At 34.4% G+C, this 25,533-nt stretch overlaps 3 protein-coding genes across 3 annotated transcripts; 2 read left to right on the top strand and 1 right to left on the bottom strand.

Moving 5' to 3' along the window:
* The first annotated feature begins 420 nt into the window (after nt 1-420).
* On the top strand, nt 421-3,169 carry LOC128158730 (cytochrome P450 1A1-like). The gene has a single exon (XM_052821678.1). The coding sequence runs from the start codon at nt 1,361-1,363 to the stop codon at nt 2,876-2,878; it is 1,518 nt and encodes a 505-aa protein (XP_052677638.1). The 5' UTR covers nt 421-1,360; the 3' UTR covers nt 2,879-3,169.
* A 2,350-nt stretch (nt 3,170-5,519) lies between these two features.
* LOC128158732 (MAM domain-containing glycosylphosphatidylinositol anchor protein 1-like) lies at nt 5,520-13,656 on the bottom strand. Its single transcript, XM_052821680.1, has 6 exons — nt 13,174-13,656; nt 11,982-12,048; nt 10,531-10,616; nt 10,081-10,210; nt 9,300-9,478; nt 5,520-5,834 (listed from the first exon to the last, which is right to left on the bottom strand). Exons 1-6 carry the CDS (start codon nt 13,486-13,488, stop codon nt 5,748-5,750), a joined length of 864 nt encoding a protein of 287 aa, XP_052677640.1. The 5' UTR covers nt 13,489-13,656; the 3' UTR covers nt 5,520-5,747.
* Nucleotides 13,657-16,310: 2,654 nt separating this feature from the next.
* On the top strand, nt 16,311-21,744 carry LOC128158725 (uncharacterized). Its single transcript, XM_052821672.1, has 6 exons — nt 16,311-17,389; nt 17,687-17,802; nt 18,765-18,991; nt 19,685-19,843; nt 20,371-20,449; nt 20,880-21,744. Exons 1-6 carry the CDS (start codon nt 16,626-16,628, stop codon nt 21,257-21,259), a joined length of 1,725 nt encoding a protein of 574 aa, XP_052677632.1. The 5' UTR covers nt 16,311-16,625; the 3' UTR covers nt 21,260-21,744.
* The last annotated feature ends 3,789 nt before the right edge of the window (nt 21,745-25,533 follow it).

The following is a 25,533-nucleotide window of genomic DNA, read 5'->3' as shown; positions in this document are numbered from 1 at the left end:
GCTATGCTCAAAACTTTTAAACGATTTAGACGAACTTAATTTACCTTAAGACAGTAACAGAAGAGATGATGTTGAATCAATACATAAAAAATAATCAGTTTGTGTTCTTGGCCAATTTTCTGCAAAACAACTTTATAGATTTTAAAAATTTCACAAAACCGTATATTTTCAATGACGTTAGACCGACACCACAGCAATATTTCAATGTTTCTATCGACATATATCGGCACATTTAACTAATATTTCATAAAATCATTTCTGCTTAAAATTAGCTGATGTTGAATCGTAAATGGATAAAAATAGCGTTTTAACAGTGCAAAAAGGTCAAAATATCGATTAGATGAAGAAATTGCAAACTTTTTCTTTATGATTTTTTTTATTTTATTAATTTTGATGTCATGGTTCATTCCAATAAAAAATTATTGAGGGAAAAGCGATTTATGTGCAATTTGCACTTTCAGTGCAGAAATGTCATATTAAATACACTGTAGCACTGACAGTAGCATATAGACTCAAAATTTTGTTTTGAAGTTTGGTTTACCTATGTATGTAGATTTTTTAAAATACTTTAGAAAAAAACTTAAAGACTTATGATCGCAGGATCCAACGTCCTTAAATGAAACAATTCCAAAGCAGACTCATACCTTATAGAACAAAATCTTAAAATGTATTTCACGTCTTTATTTTTAGCTCTTGATAATTATAAATGTATGTATAAACTGCGCTTAAGCTTTTTGAAATATATCCTTTTATATGTCTAAAGATTATTTGTCATTTTGAAAATATGTATGGGTTTGCTATGACGGTCAGATCTTTACATCAACTCCTATTGTGACGTGAGCAAATCCGCGAGCTACGTTAATTGTTTTCATTAAATATGTCGTTTCATTTATCAACTTAAAAGTTTAGAAAAAGGCTTGCTTCATTAAACAGTACAACCGCAAGATTAGTTTAACATAGAGATGTTTAAAAGAGGTACATATCAAACTATTTAGCCTTAAGTTCTCTCAGTTCTTTGATTTATCATTGGTAGAGCTTTCGCAATGCTTCCGGGTTTTAGTTACGTGACATAAAACGGTTTAGCGTATAAACGCTCACCGCTTGCAAATCTTAAGAGGCAAACAAACTCAAGGAAACATTTGTGAAATTAATTCAAGCTGCTTCAGAATTAGATTTTGAAATCGAATAAAATGCCGTTGTTTTCGTGTATATAGATAATTATGTAAAATTGATGTGCATTTAAATAAAGTATGGCATTTTACTGGTTTATTAAAGCCATTACATGTAACATGTTACATTGTTGCTCAGGTGTTCATAGAGATCCAACTAACAACCATCTATTCACTTCATTCCAGCCAAAATGACGATGATTGGATCGGGATCGAATTTCCATCTTAATCAGATGACCTCGGACCTTGTCGGGGTGGTGACGGTGCTATGTACTGTATTTGTCACCCTTAAAATCATCCTGGAGTGGAGCCGCAGACCTCCTGGTCCATGGGGACTTCCGGTCCTCGGGCACCTGCCATTTCTCGGATCAAATCCAGTGGAAAAGTTCCGAGAGTACCAGAGGCATTACGGAGATGTGTTTTTTCTGCGATTCGGTATGTGGCCCACGGTTGTAATATGTGGTAAAGACACCGTGAAAACAACACTCACGCGTGACTCTGACAGCTTCGCTTCACGGCCACCATTCTTCTCCATCAAGAGTCTGAACGACATGAAGGGTCTCGGATTCAGTGGCTTTGACAAGAGATACATACAGCACCGGAAAATAGCCAGTACTGTGGTCAGGGAGTTTAGTAGCTACGATAATGCTGGAATGCTTGAGGTTTTTAAAGAAGAGGCTGATATTCTTGTTTCTAGCTTTCTGGAAGCTAAAGGCAAACCTTTTAATCCAAAATCGGAAATTTACTTGGCAACTGGTAGTAGTATCTACCAATTTTGCTACGGAAAAGGCGAGAACATACGAGAAGATCCAGATTTCTTAAAAGTGATGAATGATCAAGCTATATTCCAGGAATTCTTCACTGCTGGAAGTTATTTTGATGTTTTACCTTGGTTACAATACTTTTTTCCAGGCCGATTCAAAAGATTTTTAGAATTAGTTAATCACTTCAAGAACGCTCGCAACGCTCATGAAATTGAGATCAAGAATACGTTTGATCCAATGTATACCCGGCATGCTATGGATGGTCTTCTGAAGGCTTGTTTGAAGTACAACATCACAGATTTACCTAACGAAGTAGGTCTGACGAAAAGCCAGATTTTGGGCACACTGCAAGACTTTTTCGGCGCTGGGTTCGAAACTACCGCAACAACACTAAATTGGGCTCTCATGTATCTCGCTGAATATCAAGATGTGCAATCGAAAATCCAAGAAGAACTGGACGAAACCATAGGGAGGAACAAGGTCATAGCAATATCGGATAGAAATGTTTTACCATACACGATGGCAGCAATATCAGAAATTATGAGATTATCTCCAGTAGTTCCAATGGGGATTCCACATATGACAACAACTGACGTATATGTGAAAGGAAACCTGATAGAGAAAGGAACTGTTGTTTTCTTTAACATTGCTTCTGTCATGCACGACGAATACTGGGGCAATCCGTTCGAATTCCAGCCCGAAAGGTTTTTAGACGACAAAGGTTGTCTTATCAAAGAAAAAGTGGATAACGTTTTGGCATTCAGCGCTGGGAGGCGTAGTTGTATCGGGAAAATGATGGCCCAGTCCGAGATATTCTTCATGTTGGCGCACCTTCTGCAGAATTGCAGTATTGACAAGCCTGAAAACACTCACTATGACTTCAATGGCAATTACGGCTCAAGTTACTCTCCTAAAGAATATGAAATATGCGTTCATCCAAGATAAATACAAAATGGTATTTTCAACCACCTTTCACCATTAGATACGGTTCCCATTAAGTTTCATTAACTTTTTTTACGTATCGAAGTCAGTTATTTACTGTGGTGCTTGTATTTGGAAAATACTACACATATTCTTTGTATTTTTTAACCGGTGAATATTAATATAACCATTTTTCATAATATTTGTAAAACAAGTACCTGCACTTCATTGAGTACATATTTTCAGAATAAAAAAAACATTCGTTATTCAGTAACATTTAAATAATATGAGATACGTTACATCATACAACATAATAATAATCCATAAACTAGAACTTTTTTTGTCTTCAACAAAAAGTAAGGACTTTTCGACAGCCCTAGTTTCCTTTTTTTTTTTAAATGTCTAAAAAAATTTGTCTAATCTATTTCCAAATTTTCTGAACACCGTGGTAGTGTCTTAAATAAGAATTCATTTCAAGAAATCATTTCAAAGTAAGTATTCATTCCTTGGACGCAAAACTTGGTATGCTAAAAGTATTTGTGCTCTACATTCCTAGAGCAAAGCGAGATAACTCTTCCCAAAAAATAATTTTGAAATTTAAACAAGTTATGATCTTTAGGCCCTTCAAACCCCTATAAGGAGTCAAAAGGTGGCCCCTCTGACCATAATTTTTAAATTGTACTCTTTATTCTGAACTATTTACCGAAATGATTTTGAAAATCGGATGAAAAATAAAAAAGATACAGCTAAAGGGCTGTTTTCAACTTTGACCCCTCTAGATCCCTTTTTTTCAAAATTTTAATCCCAAAACCTTTTCCGGTCTCCGTATTTGGTCCTTCATTATAAAAATTAAATATGAAAATATTTACTTGAAAACTGTTTGAGAAAACGTGGCACGCGTGAATTCAGTTTAACATTAAAACACCCATAGACGATTTTTAATCAACTTATAAAACCGGAAGTTCTCAATGGTTTCAAACGAAACTTTAAATATATGATAATTATGACAGTTTTAACATTTCCCATTCCTCATTAAACAAATTTGGTGGTTATTTCAATTTTTACTTTTTTCATACCCCCTTTTTCATAGTTTGAAGTCTAATATCTCGAAAACAGCAAGAGATAGAAAAAAGTTGTCGCTTACAATTTTGTATATCAAACTATGAAGTATCTAAATCCAAAATTTCTTAGTTTATAATTAAAAAATAAAATAGATACAAAGGTCCTTTTAATATTTTGTTTTTTACATGTTTTAACCGGAAGTATATAGACCGGAAGTCCAAAGAGGGACATACGGGAGAATTAAACTATTGCTTAAAGAATCTAATATTAAATTTTTATTTTTCGGTTCCGTTTTCAAAAAATCGCTGACGAAACTTTGTCGAGAAGAATAATAATAACTAGAACTTTTTTTGTCTTCAACAAAAAGTAAGGGCTTTTCGACAGCCCCATTATCCCTTTTTAATTCAATGTTCAAAAAAAATTATTCTCTAATTTATTTTCAAGTGTTCTAAACGCTTTGGTATTCCCGGTTGCTTAGATAAGATTTTATGAGTAGTGCAATGTGAAAAGAAAGATAACTCCAGAATTTTACAAGAAGCTACACTTCTAATCTCCAGAGGAATATTTTCAAAAAATCATATTGAAGTAAGTATTCATTCCTCGGACACAAAACTTGGTATGCCTATAGTATTTTTGCTCTACATTCTTACAGCAAAGCGAGATAACTCTTACTAAAAACATTTTGAAATTTAAAAATGTGATGATCTTTGGGCCTTCCAAACCCCTATAAGGAGTCAAAAAGTGGCCCCTCGGACCATAATTTTAAGATTTTACTCTTTATTTTAAACAATAGACTGAAAAGATTCTTAAAATCAAAAGAGAAATAAAAAAGTTAAAGCTAAAGGGCTGTTTTGTACGTTGGCCCCTGCAGATCCCTAATTTCCTCGAATTGTCTACCCAAAAACTTTTCCGGTCTGCGCATTGTGTGTATCATTATACATCTGAAATATTGTAATGTTAACTTGTAAACTTTTTGAGAAAACGAACGACGCGTGATTTTAGTTTAACATTGAAACTCCCATAGACAATTTTTCATAGGCTCATAAAACCGGAAGTACTCAATATATTTTATTGAAACTTGGAATATATGTTAAATAGTTCTACCTGAACAATATTAGGCGTCTTATAAAATATATCGGGGTTTGCTAAAAAAAAATCTTTTTCATCCCCCCTTTTCTCAAGTTTGATCCCTAATATCTCAAAAACGGTAAGAGATAGAGAAATGCGTACGCTTATGATTTTGTACATCAAGACAAGATGCATCTAATTCTGAAACTTGAATGCTCTAACTCAAAAAATAAAAAAAAATAGTGTGGTTCAATGAATTTTTAGTATTTTTCTTGTCAAAACCGGAAGTGCCGGACCCGGAAGTCCAAAACCTTACATACGCGTGTCATTTAAAAATGCTATAAGTCTATTGTATTGTTGTTTTAATATGTCTTTCCGTTTTCAAAAAATCGCTGACGAAACTTTGTCGAGAAGAATAATAATAATAAAACATCAGAATAACAATAGGTCTTTTCGACCGAAAGTCGAAAAGCCCTAATAAAACAGAACGAAAACAATAGGTCTTTTCGACCGAAAGTCGAAAAGCCCTAATAAGAATATTTAAAAAAGATAAAACATGTGCATAAAAGCCTCTTTAGATGAAGTAGAATTACATGAGACAAAGAAAATTCAACAGATCGATCGAAAGAAAACCACACAATTGTCGAGTAAATATCAGCAAAATACTGTCATTATCAATCAGATAGATTCTATCACTAAAACCCCAAAGAGTTATTTTTCTTGATGGCAGGTGGCGTTCTAGTTCCCCGCCGCCTTCGGACACCTAAGGACAGGCAAACGGCCACAGCACAACGTAGTCGATGGACATGTCGCTGTAGTAGTTGGTCCCTCTGATACCTTCAAACCTTATCTGAAAATGGATTTAAATAATTTTATAAATCAAAAGCAAATTTTTAAAAAAGTACCCCTAGCCAACCCCCACCACTAACAAGAGGCCACATCGCTCACCTGAGGAACCATAGGTATGATAAAACCAGCTTAATGGAGTCATAATACAAACTATCTGGACAATGTACAATAATACATGTAGATCCTGTATAAATAAACTCAATTTTTTCCCCTGGATATTCTTTTGTTTATAATCAATAGTCCCTTTTCTAACAGGATGATTTTAAAGTCATATCACATGTTGAGTATTGCAGTTCTGAAAAAGATCCTTACCAATTGTTTATATATTGGATATAAAGCTACATCAAACTCTGAACCTTCTTGTGAGGCCGAAGAATTGTCCTGGAGCCGGTCTTAACAATTATAGAGAATTATCTGGCTGATTAGTTTCTGAGAAGAAGATTTTTAAAGATTTACTCCATATATACCTATGTAAAACTTTGACCCCCCCCCCATTGTGACCCCACCCTCCCCCCGGAAGTTATGATTTTCACAACTTTGAATCTACACTACCTGAGGAGGCTTCCACACAAGTTTCAGCTTTCCTGGCTGATTAGTTTCTGAGAAGAAGATTTTTAAAGATTTACTCTATATATTCCTATGTAAAACTTCGACCCCCATTGTGGCCCCACCCTACCCCTGGGGGTCATGATTTTCACAATTTGAATCTACACTACATGAGGATGCTTCTGCACAAGTTTCAGCTTTCCTGGCCGATTAGTTTCTGAGAAGAAGATTTTTAAAGATTTACTCTATATATTCCTATGTAAAACTTCGACCCCCCCCCCCCATTGTGGCCCACCCTACCCCCGGGGGTCATGATTTTCACAAATTTGAATCAACACTACCTGAGGAGGCTTCCACACAAGTTTCAGCTGTCCTGGCTGATTAGTTTCTGAGAAGAAGATTTTTAAAGTTTTACTCTATATATTCCTATGTAAAACTTCCACCCCCATTGTGGCCCCACCCTACCCCCGGGGGTCATGATTTTCACAACTGAAAAACTTCGAACCCCCATTGTGGCCCCACCCTACCCCAGGGGGTCATGATTTTCACAACTTTGAATCTACACTACCTGAGGATGTTTCCGCACAAGTCTCAGCTTTCCTTACTGATTAGTTTCTGAGAAGAAGATCTTTAAAGATTTACTCTATATATTCCTATGTAAAACTTCGACCCCCATTGTGGCCCCACCCTACCCCCAGGGTCACGATTTTCACAACTTTGAATCTACACTACCTGAGGATGCTTCCACACAAGTTTCAGCTTTCCTGGCTTTATGGTTCTTGAGAAGAAGATTTTTGAAAAGGACTATATATGGGTTGAGCCTAAAATGGCCCCCTAAAATGAACATTGTCATTTTACTGTAATTCTTTGTTTTATTTGTACAAATATACATTTGAAGTTTTTTCATAATTTTCATTTTGATTTTAGTGCCCACAATTTAAAAATATGACATCATAAAGTTTACCTTTTCCCGCCATTTTCTCATTTTTAGCATGAAACGGCTTGTTTTGAGGCAGTTTTTCTTTAGGGAAACATTGAGCGACTACTTGAACAAACAAAATATTTTCACCAAAGATGTATCTTTCCAATACTTATAAGTGTCAAAAAGTTCGTTCTTGTTCAAAGAGTCGCCCTATATTTCCCATTCGAAAAAAAGATAAGAAAAATGTCAATTTTTGGTTGATTTTGATTGAATTATAAAAATGACGTCATATACTGCCAGTGAGTGCATATAAATCAAATAAATTGGTGAAAAACATATTTCATGTCAACTCTTTTATAAAATAACACAAGAAGTTAATGTACCTGAATCATTTTAAAAATAGCGAATTTTGGGGGCCAAATTTGACTAATATCATATATAGTTTTTCATTAACTAATTTTTCATTAATTTCTAATTATCTCCCCTTGAAAAACGGTGTGGCCCTTAATTTTCACAACTTTGAATCCCCTTTGCCTATGGATTATTTGTGCCAATTTTGGTTGAAAATGGCCCAGTAGTTCTTGAGAAGATGTTGAAAATGTGGAAAATTTACGGACAGAGAGACAGACAGACCGACGACAGACAAAATGCGATCAGAAAAGCTCACTTGAGCTTTCAGCTCAGGTGAGCTAAAAACCGCGTTGATTTTATTTTGTTTTAAAACACTACAACTTAAAAACAGATTCAGTGCGATTAAAAAAATGCCTCGATCTAGGCATTCGACAGTTCTTCTTATAACCAACAAAAACATGTTTTTCTATTAAAAATCGCCTATTATAAGCTTTATCTGTCCAATCTCAAGATCTTTTGATGTATAGCGATAATTTCTCTCTTTAGGTTACCCATTACATGTTCGGAATATTAAATGCGATGTCCAAGCTGTACATGTATACTACAAGTAAATACAATAAATTTTAACCACGAAAATGAGGTAGGGTAATATAAATGTCACCGAGAAGTTGACAGAAACTTTGGTAACTGTTTTTCCTTGTTGCTTTCAGTGTAATATTATAGGATTATTTAACTGATTTTAACAAATATCTAGTTATCAGGGACATCTATTGTCCATTTCCGTGTTGCTGTATAACTAGATTTTAATGAGGAGTATTACAAATTATATGTAAATGTAACCAAGAACTTTATTTGACTATATACAGGTACCTCGGTGATACTGTATTTTAACACCAAGGCAATGTGCTACATATTACATGTAACCTAGCACTGTGATTGTTTGCATAATTTTTGCTGTATTACAAGCAATAGGATGTATGAAATATTGCTTCAATTACTAACTTATGTTGTAGGGGGCATACTACAGATTACGTGTAACCAAGGACCGCAAATATTGCTTCAATTACTAACTTATGATGTAGGAGACATACTACAGATTACATGTAACCAAGGACTGCAAATATTGCTTCTATTACTAACTTAAGTTGCAGGGTACTACAGATAACATGTAACCAAGGACAGGACTGCAATTGTTTACATTATTTTTGCTGTAAAACAAGTGAGGTATATTGATTAAACAGCTTGATTTTTAGGTAGGAAATGACAGATAACGTGTGACCAAGGACGGTGTATGTTATTGCAGATTAAATGTAATCAGGGACTGATTAGGGTATTACAAATCAATGTAACCAAAGACTGTAGGGTATTTGAGATTACATTTTTATGTTACCGAAAGACTGTAGGATATTACAGATAACATGTGTGTGTGTGACTGTAGAGTCATACCAACTACATGTACAAGAAACCAAATCATGAAGATTATTGCAGATGGCATGTACACGAAATCGAGGACTTTAGGGTATTACCTATTACATTTATAAGCAGCCAAGGCCTGGTTGTTTTTACAGATTACCTGTACACATTCTGAAGGATAGTAGGCTATTACAGATTAAATTTACACGCTATTAAGGACCATTGTTTATTTACCATAGTGTTGTTGTTCAGAGGCAGGTTGAGCTTGTCAAGGCTGTGCCACGTGTTGCTTTGGTCACCAGACAGTTCCCAATGCGTCACTGGGGGGTCACTTCCGGTTATGGTTTGAATTTTAAGAGTTCCTTGCGTTGAGCCATACATATGGTAATACATGGAAAGGCAATATGTCTTGTCTGAAATTCAAAATTACAAGCGTTAACTTATAACTATGTTGTTAAATTCTTACTTGTGCTTCTTAAAAAAACTATTAACTGTAATCTCTAAACCTATAGGTTGTTCTTTATCCATTACTTAACAATATATCTATAGTTCCAATCGTTACTGCCAGGTGTAATACTGCACAGTATATTGGTTTGATACTAAATACCGCTAAACAGATATATCATCTAACCGTCATACCTGTATGCTATTAGCGACAGAGGACCATTTTAACAAGAGCTTGGACTTTGGGCAGTTGTGTTAAACAACAATGTGACGCAGGTCTCTCTATTTCATTGCTGACGCTTTGAAATCAGCAAGATTTATCTGGTTTTTTAACTAAGATTACGCAATCGTTATTTTTAACTTGTTTTAAAAAGTCCAAGGTCTTTTTAAAATGGTTCTATAATCTATCGGTCAGACTGTAATCTATTGGCGATATCTAATCTACTATCGGGCATACCTGTAATCTTTTGGCGATACTTAACTTCCTAGTCCTACATGTAATCTATGGGCGATACTTCATCTACCGATCACTCATGTAATCTATTGGCGATAGTAAATCTTTGGGTCTTACCCTCGAACACTCTGTTGCTGACCAGCCAGGCCGTGTCCCCGGTGAGTCGTGGGGAGGAGGTTTCTGTGTATTTATAGTAACTTCCAACCTTGGCTGAGGGCGGTCCAGTAGACACAGATGATGTGGATCCCTGTTATAAGCATGTTAAAACCGCTCATGTAAAGATTAGTAGGGAGGTAATTGCCAATTACGAAAGAACCGGTTACAAAACCTCGAAATCGATGAAAATTTTATATTATTAATATAAAATCGTTATCTTCGTTTTTAATACTTTTCAAAATAAATTAAAAGATTTTCTTGATGTAGAATGATATGTTGTTTAACGTGTCATATTTCTTCGACAGTTTATTAACCACATACAGTATATATGACATTTTAAAGAATCGCTGCATTAACTACATAGGAAAATCATGTACTGATCCAGTTGATAGTCTGTGACAGTAAACATACCGATCTTCTCGTCCAGTCGAAAATGTCACCAGTGGTCTCCGTCAGGAAACACGATGGTTCCGTTGTCAACTCAAAGTTACATACGTCTGAAAAATAGCTATCTGTTTAGTTCTTTTTTTTTTCAAACCAATCCGAAGCTATAAGATATATTTGTAACGCCTACTACGATTACCTTTTCTATCTCTGTGGTACTGGCTGAACAATATTTGTCTTGTGTATATATGTAAATTTATGAATTTAATTTTGTGTCCACAAATCATGACCAACGGAAACGTGTAAGTGCCACATTGACACTTTTAAAATATGACGAAGAAATAAACAAACAAATAGATAAATAAATATACTTATAAACAAATAAATAAAAAATAAATTAATAAATAAAAATGTTATAATTATTGCATTAATACGCTTCCGTACTAGACCAAACACAATAAACTTTAATTAATGTCGGGCTGACCTCTACTGGGTTTCAAATTCTGTTAATATGAGACTAAAACTTAAAAATTATACTGAAACCGTAACGAGGATAAAGTGGTAAATAAAACGTTATGAATATTGTAACAATATACAAATTATCTTTATTAAGCAGCATGTCCCCAAAAAAGAGAAAAAACAAGAAACAGAACGGCGTTTCCAAAGTAACGACTAATTAAAGTGGCAATTCATTTTCAAAGGAGCCTTCTTGTATAGTTTTTGTTTAATTATCGAAATATCAATTTTTTGTACTGATTGATCAATATATGAAAAAAAAGTTCTATGACGATCATTTTGCAAAATAAAAAATAAATGGCAACAAACGAAAGCCAGTCGATACAAAATGACACACATATTTTATCTGGCGGTCAGTTTGAAACATGACATACCAAGCATTACACTGACAAAAGCATTCAAAGTTTTGTCAAGCATTGATTAGAAATACTCTTGTTAAAAAGTTTGAAATATTTGGCATGACCCTTTAAAATGCTTTAGTTAATAGATCAATTAAAAAGCAACTTTAAATTATTTCATTAAGCAGCCTTTATTGACAAGGTAAATTGCTAAAAGGAAGAAAATTTGTGACATTTTCAAAAGACATCATTTGATATTCAGATTAAATGTAGAGCACAGATTAATATATAATATCTAAATCAACGTCTATAATTTTTGCTTAGATAATATAATGTGTAGCCATTGTCCAACGCACCCCCCCCCTTTTGCACTTACTGGACAAAAAGGCAAATATTACATGTAAATATACAGTACACATGTACCGACTTTGACAAAGGTCTCAAAATATATAAAAATCGGGTGGGCAGTTGGCTTGGCTAGTAACGGGAATTCGGGAGTAAGTAAATAACGCTTTCACACGTAAACAAATACTAGTAACTTTTTTTAAATAGTTCATTGTAACAACCTTCACTGTCTGAAACAACTACATATGTAAATACAGCCCCATAGAAAAATAATATTACCTTGCTGTACACATTGCGCCGTCTCTCTGTCGTAGAACTCCAACGCACCACAAGTCGTGTTCAGTTCCTTAATAAACAGGGATAATATAATTGTACAACTCGAAAAATCTTTTTATCAATTTATTTCAGTTTTTCAGGAATCGGTTGGTTAAATTCAATAGAGCTTTGTCTTCCTTGAAATGCAACATATTATAATTTTACCGTTTAACTTATTAATATTTACACAAGTATTCTTGTTCTACACTGATATCTGAAGAAATCATTAACATCAAAACCACCCAAATCCTTTTAAAGGGACATGGTCACGATTTTGGTCAAAAATTATTTTTCCGATTTTAATGTTTACAATGTTTCAATAAGACATTGTTAATAGGCAACCAAAATTTGAGTGTTATTCGTTGAGATATAAGCGAGTTACAGAGCTTACATTTCTTGATATGTAAACAAAGCTTTTGTTTATATTTTGAATGCTGAAATGTAAAAATTCCAGTTTAATACCTAAAATGAATGTGTTAAACGTTAGGAACTGTTTATTTATGCTTGAAATGAACTACAACATAGACAAAGCAAGTTGAAAACGATTTTTACTGGTATATTGAACCTATGTAAACAAAAGCAGGGCACGAGCCTTGTTTACATGACAACGAATTGTGAGCCATGTATCTTCCTTTTAATTCTACGACTGACTCTCAAATTTCATTTAATCATTAGAAATGCATTCATAAAGTATTGTAAATAATAAAAACAGAAAAAATAGAAATTGACCAAAATCGTGACCATGATCCTTTAACTAAAATTATCTTTAAAGTTGAAAAAGTTTGAATAACTATTTGAAATTAAACCTTGAAGCCTTTTATCGAATTTTTTCTTCTTCAAATTTTCAACGTATAAAACTGTCAAATACAAATAGTATAAAATATATTTGATACCCGCGTGATATTGTAAAAGATTTTTACACTTACTGGATTCTTGAATAATAATACTATACATTTTATATACTCTGTTTTCCCTTTGCTCAGAACAAAAATATGTAAAATCCCCAAAAGAAAATAGTCATGAATTTGATGTGGCTCTAAATATTTTTCGTCTATTAAAGATGTTGGCGAACGGGGTTAAAATGGGCGCCAAAATTGTCAATCTTCATATGCTGAATAAAAAACACCAGTCTATTTATAATATACAGTTAACTTACGACTGCGTACTGCTGGCATGTCTCCGTACCGGTCACTCCCATGTAGCCGGGGGTCCAGCCCCGCACCAGTCGACAGTACTTGGTACCTCCGGACTCGCAGATCTCCACGGCCAGACACGAGGGGTCCCTCAGACACCTGTCTGAACAGGTCCCCATCAGTGACCCCGGAAACGTCGTAATGGTCTCATAGGCGCGGATATTGAAGGCGAGGGGGACATCCGACTCGTATAGCAGGCTTTCACAGGTTTCGGCTTTGCTCACAGAAACTGCCACAAGTAGCAATAGAGCTACAATATTCCAAATCCGAGTTCGCATTTTGGTAGGTGTAATACGCACCTGCTTCAATTTCTCGATTTTGTCTCCTCCTTATTCAGAATGTATTTCCACGAGTGTAACTCAGGGTAATGATAACAAAAAATGGCTCGATGTTATTTCTCTTTAAAAACTGAATACTAATAACCCTGCCGTGAAAGTTAGTTTAAACAATTTTAATTAACATAGTTAAATAATTGAAAGAAGCTTTTCAATCGTATGTTCTAGGCCCTGGGACGTATCATTGATTCGTAACGAAGTCAATACGTTAAGGTTTTTTTTCTATTTAGATTTACTTGTCTAAGTATATAGCTGATAAAATAATACAACTATATAACAAGCTTTAAGAAGAATAAATCAATTAGAGAGAGAGAGAGAGAGAGAGAGAGAGAGAGAGAGAGAGAGTATGTTTCGTCCACTAATTCACCCTACGTTTTCTTTCAAGAACCTAAAAAAAAACAAATCTTAACTTTTTATGTCGCCATATGCGAATAAAATCTAGTAAGAAAAAAAAATCCTACTGACCCACTAAATGTATTGTTTTATTGATATTTTTCAGCATATTAGTTTTTGTTGATCAAACAAATACCTTAGACTTTTACGTATAAATGCGCTGATCCAGGAACATTTTTAGGGGGGGGGGGGTCTAAAAATATTTTTTTTAGTCTTGGAGGTACCGAGGCCTATTTTCGGTAATATTACTATGGATTTTTTTAAAATTTGAATTTTCAGGGGATTGGGCGGTTAACACTACGTGACTTTTACTGAGAGAGAGAGAGAGAGAGAGAGAGAGAGAGAGAGAGAGAGAGAGAGAGAGAGAGAGAGAGAGAGAGAGATGGGTGTAAATATCTATGCATTATTTTACCTGATGTTTCCCGGGAATGAGCCAAAAAAGTTAACGATAGAACAATGTAGAAAAACATTTAGATATCTCACAAGTTCACTATTTTAAAACACATATGAAAAAGTCTAACAAACTGTTTCATTTATATATGTTTTCAATTTTTTGTGATTCATTTTAATAACAACCAAAAAAAAAATGGATGATTTATCAAATATTAAAATAATTCGATTCCTGCTAATGCATAACCACTGTCGTGTATCCGCGCCGGTAGTGACGTGTTTGGATAAAGTGAAAATGGCGGCACCGTTTGTTTCTTGATAATTTTTCTTGTTATTTAACGCTAACATTGTTTACTTTAACATTAAAGAGATCGCCATATTTATTTAAAAGCATATAAATCTTTAATTTTCTACGAAGTTTATGTGAAAATTATGTAAATAAGCAGTTTATGTCGATTAATTTTGAACAACGGAACAGGTTTGGATGACCTTGTTTTTCCAAATAGGATCGGTTTGGATACGCATCTGATACGGTTTGGATGTGGTTAATATATAAGTTTAATCAGTTATGTTAATTATCCCCTCGTGAAGGGGATATAGCATCGCTACTGTGCGATATACATGTCCTCACTGCAAAGCATGCTTTCAATATTATGGAGATCGTCATGTGATAGACATTTGAAGTCACATTGTTTAAAGAAATAAACATACACGTTGAAAGACTTTTCAATAAGTCAACAACACTTTATATACCGTCATTTGAATTTCAATTTTAAACAAGCTCCAAATAAATTAGGCTTAATTATAAAAAATGCATGCAGAATTTTTTTAATAGATATGTTTAGTCTGTATTATAATCATTCAATCGATATTAATTTAGAAAGATTCAGCTGAGACTTACCAAAGTTTTTACGACACAAATATGAACATGTGTTTACAACAGTTTTGATCAAGTTATGAGTCTAATGTTTTCGGCTTTAAACGATGTCGGGAAAAAATCAAGAGATCAGTCAAAAGACAGAATTATACCAACTCCAATATCAGCCCGAGGTATATTGGTCAAGGGCTGATACAGGCTATGATATGGAAAAAGGGTATCTATTATTACATTTATTACATACTAAGTAATAATTTTATTTTATAAATGAACTTGAACAAATTGATTTCAAATATCATGTGATAGTAGTATGTACATACATCTGTATATTATATAAAAATATGTGATCTAATTGTCTTAACAAACATACAGCTGATATTGTTTTTAGTCTTGGAGGTACCGAGGCCTATTTTCGGTAATATTACTATGGATTTTTTTTAAATTTGAATTTCAGGGGATTGGGCGGTTAACACTACGTGACTTTTACTGAGAGAGAGAGAGAGAGAGAGAGAGAGAGAGAGAGAGAGATTTATGGTTGAGTAAACCTGCACCATTGGTATTTTTTCCGGTAGGGATCAGAATGGAGTCTGTATCTGTTAATGAGCTGAAGCCCTAGGATGTTTTTCGCCCGTGTATCCATTGATAAGGCGCCTTGTAACTCGCTGATCTACAGTTTTCTGACTGAGAGCAGATAACACCAGGTTATTAGTAATCTGGCAGCTGTCTTGTAAACAGGTGTTCAAAAAGAACGGCAGGTAATTTGTAAGGTTAAAAACATACTAATTAAGACTATGGTGGATTAGCATTTTTATATACAGGCGTTAGAATCAGAGTTTCACCATTTTTTCTTACAGGAAAAACGGGGACACTTAAATCAGTTTGAGTCGTCGTCTAATAAATATATTTACGACAAAGATAGTAATATGTTAAAAATAGTAAAAAGAAAAACATTTTGCTTGATACTAAGATAAAAGGGTGGTTTCTGTTAAAAATATGATAAGAACTATACATTGATCATAAATATATGAGGAGGGAAAAAGATAAAACATAACGCGCACTTCATTCATGGATGTAACTCGACTGATGATGCTGCACAGAGCGTATCGGCTAGCTTACACGAGTGACGGGCAGGAATGGGGATTTTCTTATCCTTATCATCTCAAGACAGGGGGTCGCCTCATCTGAACAAAATATCATTGAAACTGCTTCATATCGACTTGGATTTCTTCCATTCAAATTTCAATATTCCGAGTCGAGCTTAAATTATCTTTGTAATGCGATACTTGGGAGCTTTTAAAAAAAATATATATCTGAAAACCTTGTATCCGTTATCTTGTTCTTCGAGTCAGGAAGTGGATGGAATTAAAACGTAGAACGTTTTTCTGCGTTGATTTGTAAACATTTTAGTATTTCGCCTACAATGGATCAGAAACCGCCACGTCCCCGCACCTTACAACTGTCCCCCGTCACGGCCAAGAAAGCACCTCGTTCTGGACGTCACCGGAAACAAGCGTCCACCCGACACAGGAGTACAACCGAACTCAAACTACTCGCCAATAACATCCGAGGAATCATCGAGGATATCTCCTTCCAAAACAGTGAACAGTCTCGGGAAAATGTCCTTCGTCGTTCCTATATTGGTATAAGCCGAAGTGCAGCGGCTACTTACGGAGACGAGCCGGAACCTCTGTTTTCCAGGAGGAATATCGTATCGGCGTTTTACGGGGAAAATCGTTCCGGAGATGGCGTTACCAGGGAAACAGCGATGCAAATGTCAAAGCGAGTCGCGAAAACGGAGAGATACGACAAGCGGCTCCAACAAGAAGTGAAGGCGGACAAACGTCAGTCGTGTCCCTGGGATCTGTCGTATTTTGACCAACATGGCGATAGCAGGTCGCTCCAGATTCTTGCTACGGAGTTGAACCATCTCCGGGAAATCCGCGAGAATGAAGTACGGGATTTATTAACGGTGAACAATAAACTCCAGCATGATCTGTTTGACGCTGACAGAGAAATATGTACACTTCAAGAAAAAAACTTTCAGAGTAACAAGAGGTTAGAAGACATGTTACGTGTGTACGAACGAATTCGAGAAAACTTGAAGCACTGTTTAACAAAAGTCCGGGATTTGGAAAGTCTTGGAAAAATTACACCATTTAATTCTGATGATGAATCTTCAGCGCGGTATGGGGTTTTATTCATTTCCTGATAATATTTCCATGTGTTTATATTTAGCCTACATGTATTCAGTAATTCCTGGAATAAGTTATTTCTGAAAAAAAAACCTGTTATATAATGTAAAAAAAAAATGGAAAATAATATTTAGCTTCCTAAAAAAATCACAGAAAAATAAACAGTGATGAGTGCAACCTTTAATTAAAGAAATTGTGCAGTTGAACCGTCGAAACTTTCAATTTTCATAGGTACAGTTTTTGTGAAATGCATAGTTTTTATTAAAAGAATTCTAACATTTATTTACAGAGCTCAGAAAGGCGAGGACCGAAGCAATGACCAGGCCAGTCTGTCCTCGGGTTTCAACACGCTATCCGATATGTCCGAGAGTCTACCACTGGACTCTATGGCGCTGGGATACGAAGGTTATTATTTAAATGTTACTAATAACTGGAAGAGAAAACTAAAACTTGTGACACATTAATTTTTGTACAATAATAATATTCAACTGTAATTGCGAAATGCAATCCAAATTTATTTATTAAAGTGATTTATTATTTTTTTATTAAAGTGATTTATTTATTAAGTATAACTTTATAAAAGATGGCAGATATATACATAAAATAGATTAAAAGAAATAAATTCCTTGGTTAATCAATTTATTCTTTTGTTTCGGTTTTCAATCCTTTTTAATTACAATAGCCTATTGAATCAAAATGTTACTAGTATGTCGCAAGATAAATCATACATAATAAAAATATAAAGAGTATTTGTTTACTTAACAAATTGATTTCCTATTTGCAAAACATGTAAAAAAAATTAATTAGATTTACCAAAACATTTAACTAGTATGTACTAACGCTCTGTTCGTTATCAATTTTTTTTCCTGATTAAAACTTGTCTAAAATGTATGACACACAATAAAGTTTATTACACAGATCGGGTAAATGTTGAAAACTGTAATTGTTTAAGTTGACCAATACTCGAATTACCCTGGGTACGGTTATGCTTTTACTTGAATTCCTGCCCAAAGTTAAGTTTTCTAAGTATGCTTATTCCCACATAAATACTAGCACTGGATTATGCCATTTAACGTTGATGAAAGATTTCTTCTTTTAACAATTTGTTTTATTTCATCAATTTTAAAAAACAATTTTACGCCAAAAGCATTTAAAGACAGATATGTTTTAAAATGTTCAGATTTAATTTTTTCCACGTGTGCATTAAATATCTTCCAGAAATTGAAGTTGATACCGGTATCTTGTAAAAGAAGTTTTTACATAAATCAGGTCTCAAGAAGTGCATTTGTCTCAAACAAATTTCATTCAACAAAGGCAGATAATGATCGCTTATCCATCAATTTTGTTATATGTAAAACTTTTTTAAGGTGATGGAGAGAATTCTACGTGCGAGAGGCGCCGTGCGGGTCTCTCCAATATGACCGACTTACTGCGAGACATCGACTCCATCAGCCTGGACAGTCGCAGTACCGGATGTGGGGGGTCCCCACCAGATGGCAGCAATGGTCCGTCCCCACGCCCAGAGCGGAAGCTCCTCATCCGACTACAGGAGGACGTGAACTCTCTGTCGCAAATCAATCGGGACCAATCTCAGGTGAACTCCCGAACTACCCATAGGATCAGTGTATCGTAGATCCAGTAATTTTCGCTGTGATCTATTTTGCCCCATTTTCCCAATCGTTTCATAGAATCATAAATATTTAACGTAAGATGTGTTAGGGAATTTAAAAGAGGTCAAATATAAATGAATATACATTATTATATAATTATTAAACAGTGAAAAACTTGAAGCACGTTACACGAAGCTTAATGACAGCTTCGAATTTTCTGTAGAGCCACATATCAGCAACTACATTGAATTGATAGTATGTACATCAACATCTTTTACATACGTCCAACGTTTTTTGGGGTAGCTGAAATATTACAAGTATAATACATTGTATAATACCCCAATGTGAAAGTTAAACCGGCTGTTATCAATCGTGAAGAGTTTTTTATAATTGCAATATAAATTTTAAGCGCTGGAAAATAGCAAAATAATAAATGTGTTCATATTCACAGTTAGTTCTGGAAACTGTTAGAATTCTTGACAGCTATCATCATTTGCGATAAGGTATAAAAGGGCGTCAGTTGACGTGTTGTACGTATAATTGAGTTGCATGATAAAAACTTGCACATATATATTATATGTATCTAAATACAAGATAAATATTGCATTAGCCAGGAACTTTGTTTCATCTTGGAACTTCGTATTAAAAAAACCTTTCTGAATGTTTTTAATCCTTAGGAAATCGAGCGACTTCGGTCTGACCTGGCTTCCTGTCGTAAACACATGACTTCCTCCCAGTTCCAGCTGGAGGCGGTTGAGATCGAGTGTAGTCGTCTGCTGGCGATGGAGGACCAGATCGCCTCCGTCATCACGCTCCTGCAGAGGGCAAAGGACGTGGTAAGGACGGTAAACTAATAATGTGGAATCACCATCAATTGATGTTTCCGAATTGTAGTGTATTTCATGAATTCTCCACCACAAAATTATGAAAATTATTATACGTTTTATTCCTTGTATCCCCCTTGCAGCGTGATGTAGTACATTGTACAACGCCTTTGTAAGTTAGAGTCATAGCTAGGTGCATAACGGAAATAACCATTTACGTCGGGATCGAGGTTGCATGCAAAGTATTAAATTGTGGAGCAGATATGTTCAATTTCCTCCTTATTCGCATTCTTGCTGCATTTCTAAAAATGTGCTTTTTTCAGATCTAGAGGGGGTACTCTTTTAATTGTTCACACAAGTCAACCTCTCTGCCCAATTTCTTTTAATTCCACCGATAATTCTATGACTGAAAGTGTTTGCTATTATCCATATTTCAGATTTAATATAAATAATATTAGTAGCAAACATGAGGGCCTTATACCTTAAATAATACCATCGAATATTATGATGATATCTCACATTGTTTTAATTTGTTGTAGCATCTCCACAGACAGATTTTAGGAGACATCATTTTGAACGCCGTGACTAACGCAATGTGTCTCGACAGTGGATCATCAGGTTTGAAATTTTTCTTTTATATAAAAGTCTTTTAGGCGGAAAATAAAAGTTTTACACAAAAATATACTATTCCTGACAGAGAATTTTTATTAACAGACCTGAAAAATTCGTAGCAAATGATAAATACACACAAAAAAAGAAGACACAGAATACTTTGTTTGCGAAACACTGTCTCGACGGGGGGTAAGTTCAAACATTTAGCCAGTGAACAGTGCTGACAATGTACCAGCTTTGTCCTAAAACCCTAACCCTCACCCTAACAAAATATCAGAATCGTATCAAGTTCGGATCACATGAGTTTGCATTGGTTAAAGTTGTAGGCACCATAATGAGAAAATCAGAAGGACAAAAGATAACTTCGTACAGAGCAAATCAGATTCGAAATATCCCAAACATGGTGTTAATTAGTGGTTTATATTTTGGGATTTAGGTATAGCAGCAGACGTGTTTCTGAGAGAGCTACACGAGCGATTGTCATTGCATCCTCAGCTTGGTCCCTCCGATGCAACAGAACCAATTAAGCGTAAACCGGCTTCTGTAAGCAAGGAGAAGACCAAGCGACCCGGTAGTGGGGACAGCAAACGATTTGGAGCTATATTTTCGGACCTCTCTCTGACACAACCTGTTCTTGAGTTTAATACGAAGTCTGGCAACAAAGAGACCGACATTGCTGGGAAAGCGGCGGCTGGAGAAAAGAAAGATATTTTCGACGCATTAAAGTTTATCGACGACGAGGAGGACCAATTGAGTGAGGCTGAGTCGTTCCACAGTCTGAGCAGGCACCTGTCGGGGGACCACGAGAAGAACTGAGGGCATTGATCGCTATGAACTCCTTAATTTACAGTGACATTGAGATATTATTTAGTTTGTAAGTAGTGTACATTTGTCGATATTAGTCAATAGGCTGTCATAAATAATTCACTGTAGAAAACATAAAACTGTATGTACAAAAAGGGGTTAATGAATGGCGACAAACATATTTCGTTTGCGTTTGTTTCCATAAAAAGTGTGCCAGATAATTAAACAAAGTCATATAGTTCGATTACTCAGTCATGTAATTTGATTACTCTGTTTTTAGAATACGAAGTTGAAGCTATTGGCACGGTATTCATGTGCACGATTTAAACATTTAAACATGAGATATAACTGTCGATGACTAATAGTTACTTTAAATTAAATGATGTTATGGCAAAGAGTATTTGATTTTTTAAACATGTTTCTAATTATGAAATCATTATGTTTATAAGATTTAAAAGTAAAAGTCCTTACTAATATCTGATGCCATTTTAGAGACAATAACATCACTGTAAAAAAATTCCACTAATTCAGTTGTGTTACAATTAAACACTACTGCATTCACTTTTAATTTACTCAAAAATGAAAAACAAAATAAGGATAAAAAAACAAACGAAAGTAAAATAGACATAACATAGCAACTGAAGTAAATGAAAGTGAACCTCAATAAATAATTATTATTATTATAACATTTATATAGCGCTAAATATAATAAAATTACTCTAAAGCGCTTTACATAATAAGTTAAAACTACACAATGAGTATACACAAATAAAATTGATTGAGTTATTATAGGCATATAAATCTATAAAAAGAGATTTACATATAGAAAATAGGCTAAACAGTTTTTAAAATATTCATAAAACATTTTCAGCACAGATTAAAGACTGAAGATCTAATTTAACTGACGAAAGGGTCAATTATAAAACGCTAATTTAAAAAGATGTGTCTTGAGTAACTTTTTAAAACTGGTCAGATTTTCTTCGAGTCTTAAAACTGCGGGAAGACTGTTCCAGAGTTCAGCTGCACTGACATCGAAACGCCGATTTCCTTAAAATTTGGTACGTGCCTAGGGCTTAACCAGAAATCTCGAGTTCTCTGATCGAAGTGATCTTGATGGAAAATAAACATCAACAAGGTTCTGAATGTATGCCGGTGACTTCTCTTGCAAAGCCTTGAAAACAGTCAAAACTAGTTTGTATTGAATTCGAAATTCCACTGGCAACCAATGAAGAGCAATCAGCACCGGTGTGATATGATCATGCTTCTTGGTTCTTGTTATTATTCTGGCAGCTGTATTTTGAATTCTCTGTAGCTTTGACAAGAAGCTGGAGCCCAACCCATACAGCAATGCGCTTCCATAATCAAGCCTTGATGTGACAAGGGAGCACACTAACCACCCCTGCGAATGTTATTGTCATTTAAATTTTAGACCACATGGTTTTATTTGACCCCCTCAGTTTCGCAGTAAAAATCGTGCCTCGTGTTTATAGTCTATTTTAGAGAATATAGGTACTTGTAGTCAAATGTTTATTGATTTTAAACTTTATCTTCATTTTATTGGTGGATAAAATGTGTTCTAGAAATAAAAGTGACAATACAAAAAATCGTTATTTTTCTGCTGTTGCCACAATTAACATGCGTAGTAGAGATCCCCCTTAAGAATTAATTTTCGATCCGCGCCTGACCTAGTAATAACATCAATAATGAAACAGACTGTACTATTTCATGCAGAATGCTCCTTGAAAATGGCTCGATATACTAAGTTTATATGCAAAACATTCACCCATTATTTTTTTTAAAAACATGATATTGCACACCACAAGCATCAAACATGGCTATGATTTTATTAAGCAATCCAATGTTTATATTATCAACCACTAAACACGTGGTTGAACACGAACGATAACTCTATTCTGAACATCATCGTTTAATTTAAAAAACCGCTAAATGGTGAAATAAGACATACATCTTAAAAGATGTTTATGTTTTAACATAAATCAAAGTAGAATATGATATGAAAATCGACCAGAACTTACGTATTTTGAGAATATTATCCGAACACTTATACTTCCGCTCGAAATTTCACAGGAACTGAACAAATTTTGGTGAAGTCTCGTGAACTTTCATTCGAGCACCTCTGGATTTATTACATACTTAGCAACGATAAAGAAAACATTCCGAACACATTCGCAGGGGTGTAACGTTTTGCAAGCATTTTTCGAAATGAGTTTACGAATTCGACCAATATTTCGAAGTTGGTAGAAACACTGTTTAGAAATAGAACTAATTTGGTCATCTTAAGTCAGCGTCCGGTCAAAGAGTACCCCAAGGCTTCTAACGCAGGAAGTTGCATCAATAATATGACGTCAAAATTTATTTTGCAGTTTTCAAATGCCCCAAGTCTGTTTTTAGGAGAAAATATAATAAGTTCTGTTTTGTCTTGATTTAATTTAAGCATATTGGTCTTCATCCAATCACTGATATCTGAAAGACATGCCTGATTCTACGTGTTATTGTGTCCCATGCCAGGCTTGGTTTGACAACCATATATACTTGAGTGTCATCAGCATAGCTGTGGAAAGACATTCCATGCTTGCGAACTATCTCACATATGGGTTTGGAGAACATACAGTAGAGCTTACAAGTAGTAATTTACAATTTAATGTTTCCTTTACACTTTTTGAGCTTAAATTTTTCAAATTATATTTTTCATTTTTTATTTTTAAATTGTTAAAACTGAAACCACTCGTAAATGACATTGCCCGCCATATATTTCTATAAGGTGCATGTGCAACCATTTTGTACATTTGAGGAAAAAAAACCATTTTTTGAACTGGCTTATTTCCCCCAAAATTGACCAAATCTGTTTACAAAAGATAAAAACAACAGTAAATATGAGGTTCTATATGTTGTTTTGTTTGCAAAATAAGCATGTAAGAGCAGAACAACAATGCCTATTTTTAATCCCTTGTATCATAGATTGACGTGTTTTATATTGTTTAAAGTGTGGGTTATCTGTACTCACCCCACAATTTTTTAAAATTTCGCCCACTATCTCAGGTAAAAACAACATCAAGAACGTTCATTACTATATTACCTACAGATGCATGTATATTTCCAAATGATCACTTATTTGAACCTAATTATGTTACCAGACAATCTCAGATGTACTATTATCGATAGTCCTCCATGCTCTTCTGGAAAGGTAGAAGGAAACTAACAGTTCCTTTTTTTCTTTTACAAAATAAAGTGTGTAAACCTATAAGGTTTGAGACACTGATTTTATTCTGATAATAATGAACATATTGATCACTTTACAATGTATTCACGATAGAATATATTGACCTTTTACAATGTACTTCAGATAAAGTACATTTACCTTTAACCTGATCTGGATGTGAAAGTATATAAAACTTTTCCGAAGTAGTAAGCGACTTGTTATGATTAAGGACATTGTAAATAAAACCAGGAGGTTCATCTTTTTAGTGAAGCCGATACAGGAACGACAACTGAACATTGCTAAAAAAAATTTGCTGACATTATTTTAACTTTTGAATAAGACCGTGACGTTAAATTAAAGACTACATAGACATTTATGTATTTGTGTATTTCCAGGATTTTAACACAAATTATAATAGAATTTATTAGCACAATTTCTTACAGAATTTGTTTACTTGATCACCAATTTGTTCTGTTAGTAAATTGGTGTTATTTATATTACCATATAAAAGATACTCGACGGCACTTTTTACGGAGAGCCACTATACAATCCTCCATACTATCAGGACCTGTACCAAATAAACTTTTTAAAAAGACATTTTATTCCTCTTATTGACTTACATCTACAAAATCAAAAACCTTATTTACAAGCTGCAAATGGAAACACATTCAGTTGTAAGTAAAGTTAGTCTTTCCTTTAAAACGAATGGACTTCCAGTGTCTCATAACTTTATGTAGCGGGAGGGCTTAATATGTCATTTTAGGCAGAGTTTGGCTAAGAATGAATTAAGTAAGGATATACTTTGATTTGGGGTGTTAGAGAATTGTAAAAACATATGTGAAATTACAAGAAGGTTTTCATATTTCATCTTTGGTGAGAACAAATAAAAAACTTAATTAAACCACAAACAGTAGTAGTCTGTCATGCTAAATTAAGCCCAAATTTTCAAAGAAAATCTGGGAATATTATTGAAATTCAAAACATTTGCGAATTTATTAATGAAGAACCAGGGTTATTCATAAAAGAGTCAGTAGAAAAAGTCAGAAATACGCGAAAAGTTTCAATT

The sequence above is a fragment of the Crassostrea angulata genome, chromosome 8 (genome assembly GCF_025612915.1).
Source record: "Crassostrea angulata isolate pt1a10 chromosome 8, ASM2561291v2, whole genome shotgun sequence".
NCBI lineage: Eukaryota > Metazoa > Mollusca > Bivalvia > Ostreida > Ostreidae > Magallana > Magallana angulata.
This window is presented reverse-complemented; position numbering and strand designations above follow the sequence as displayed.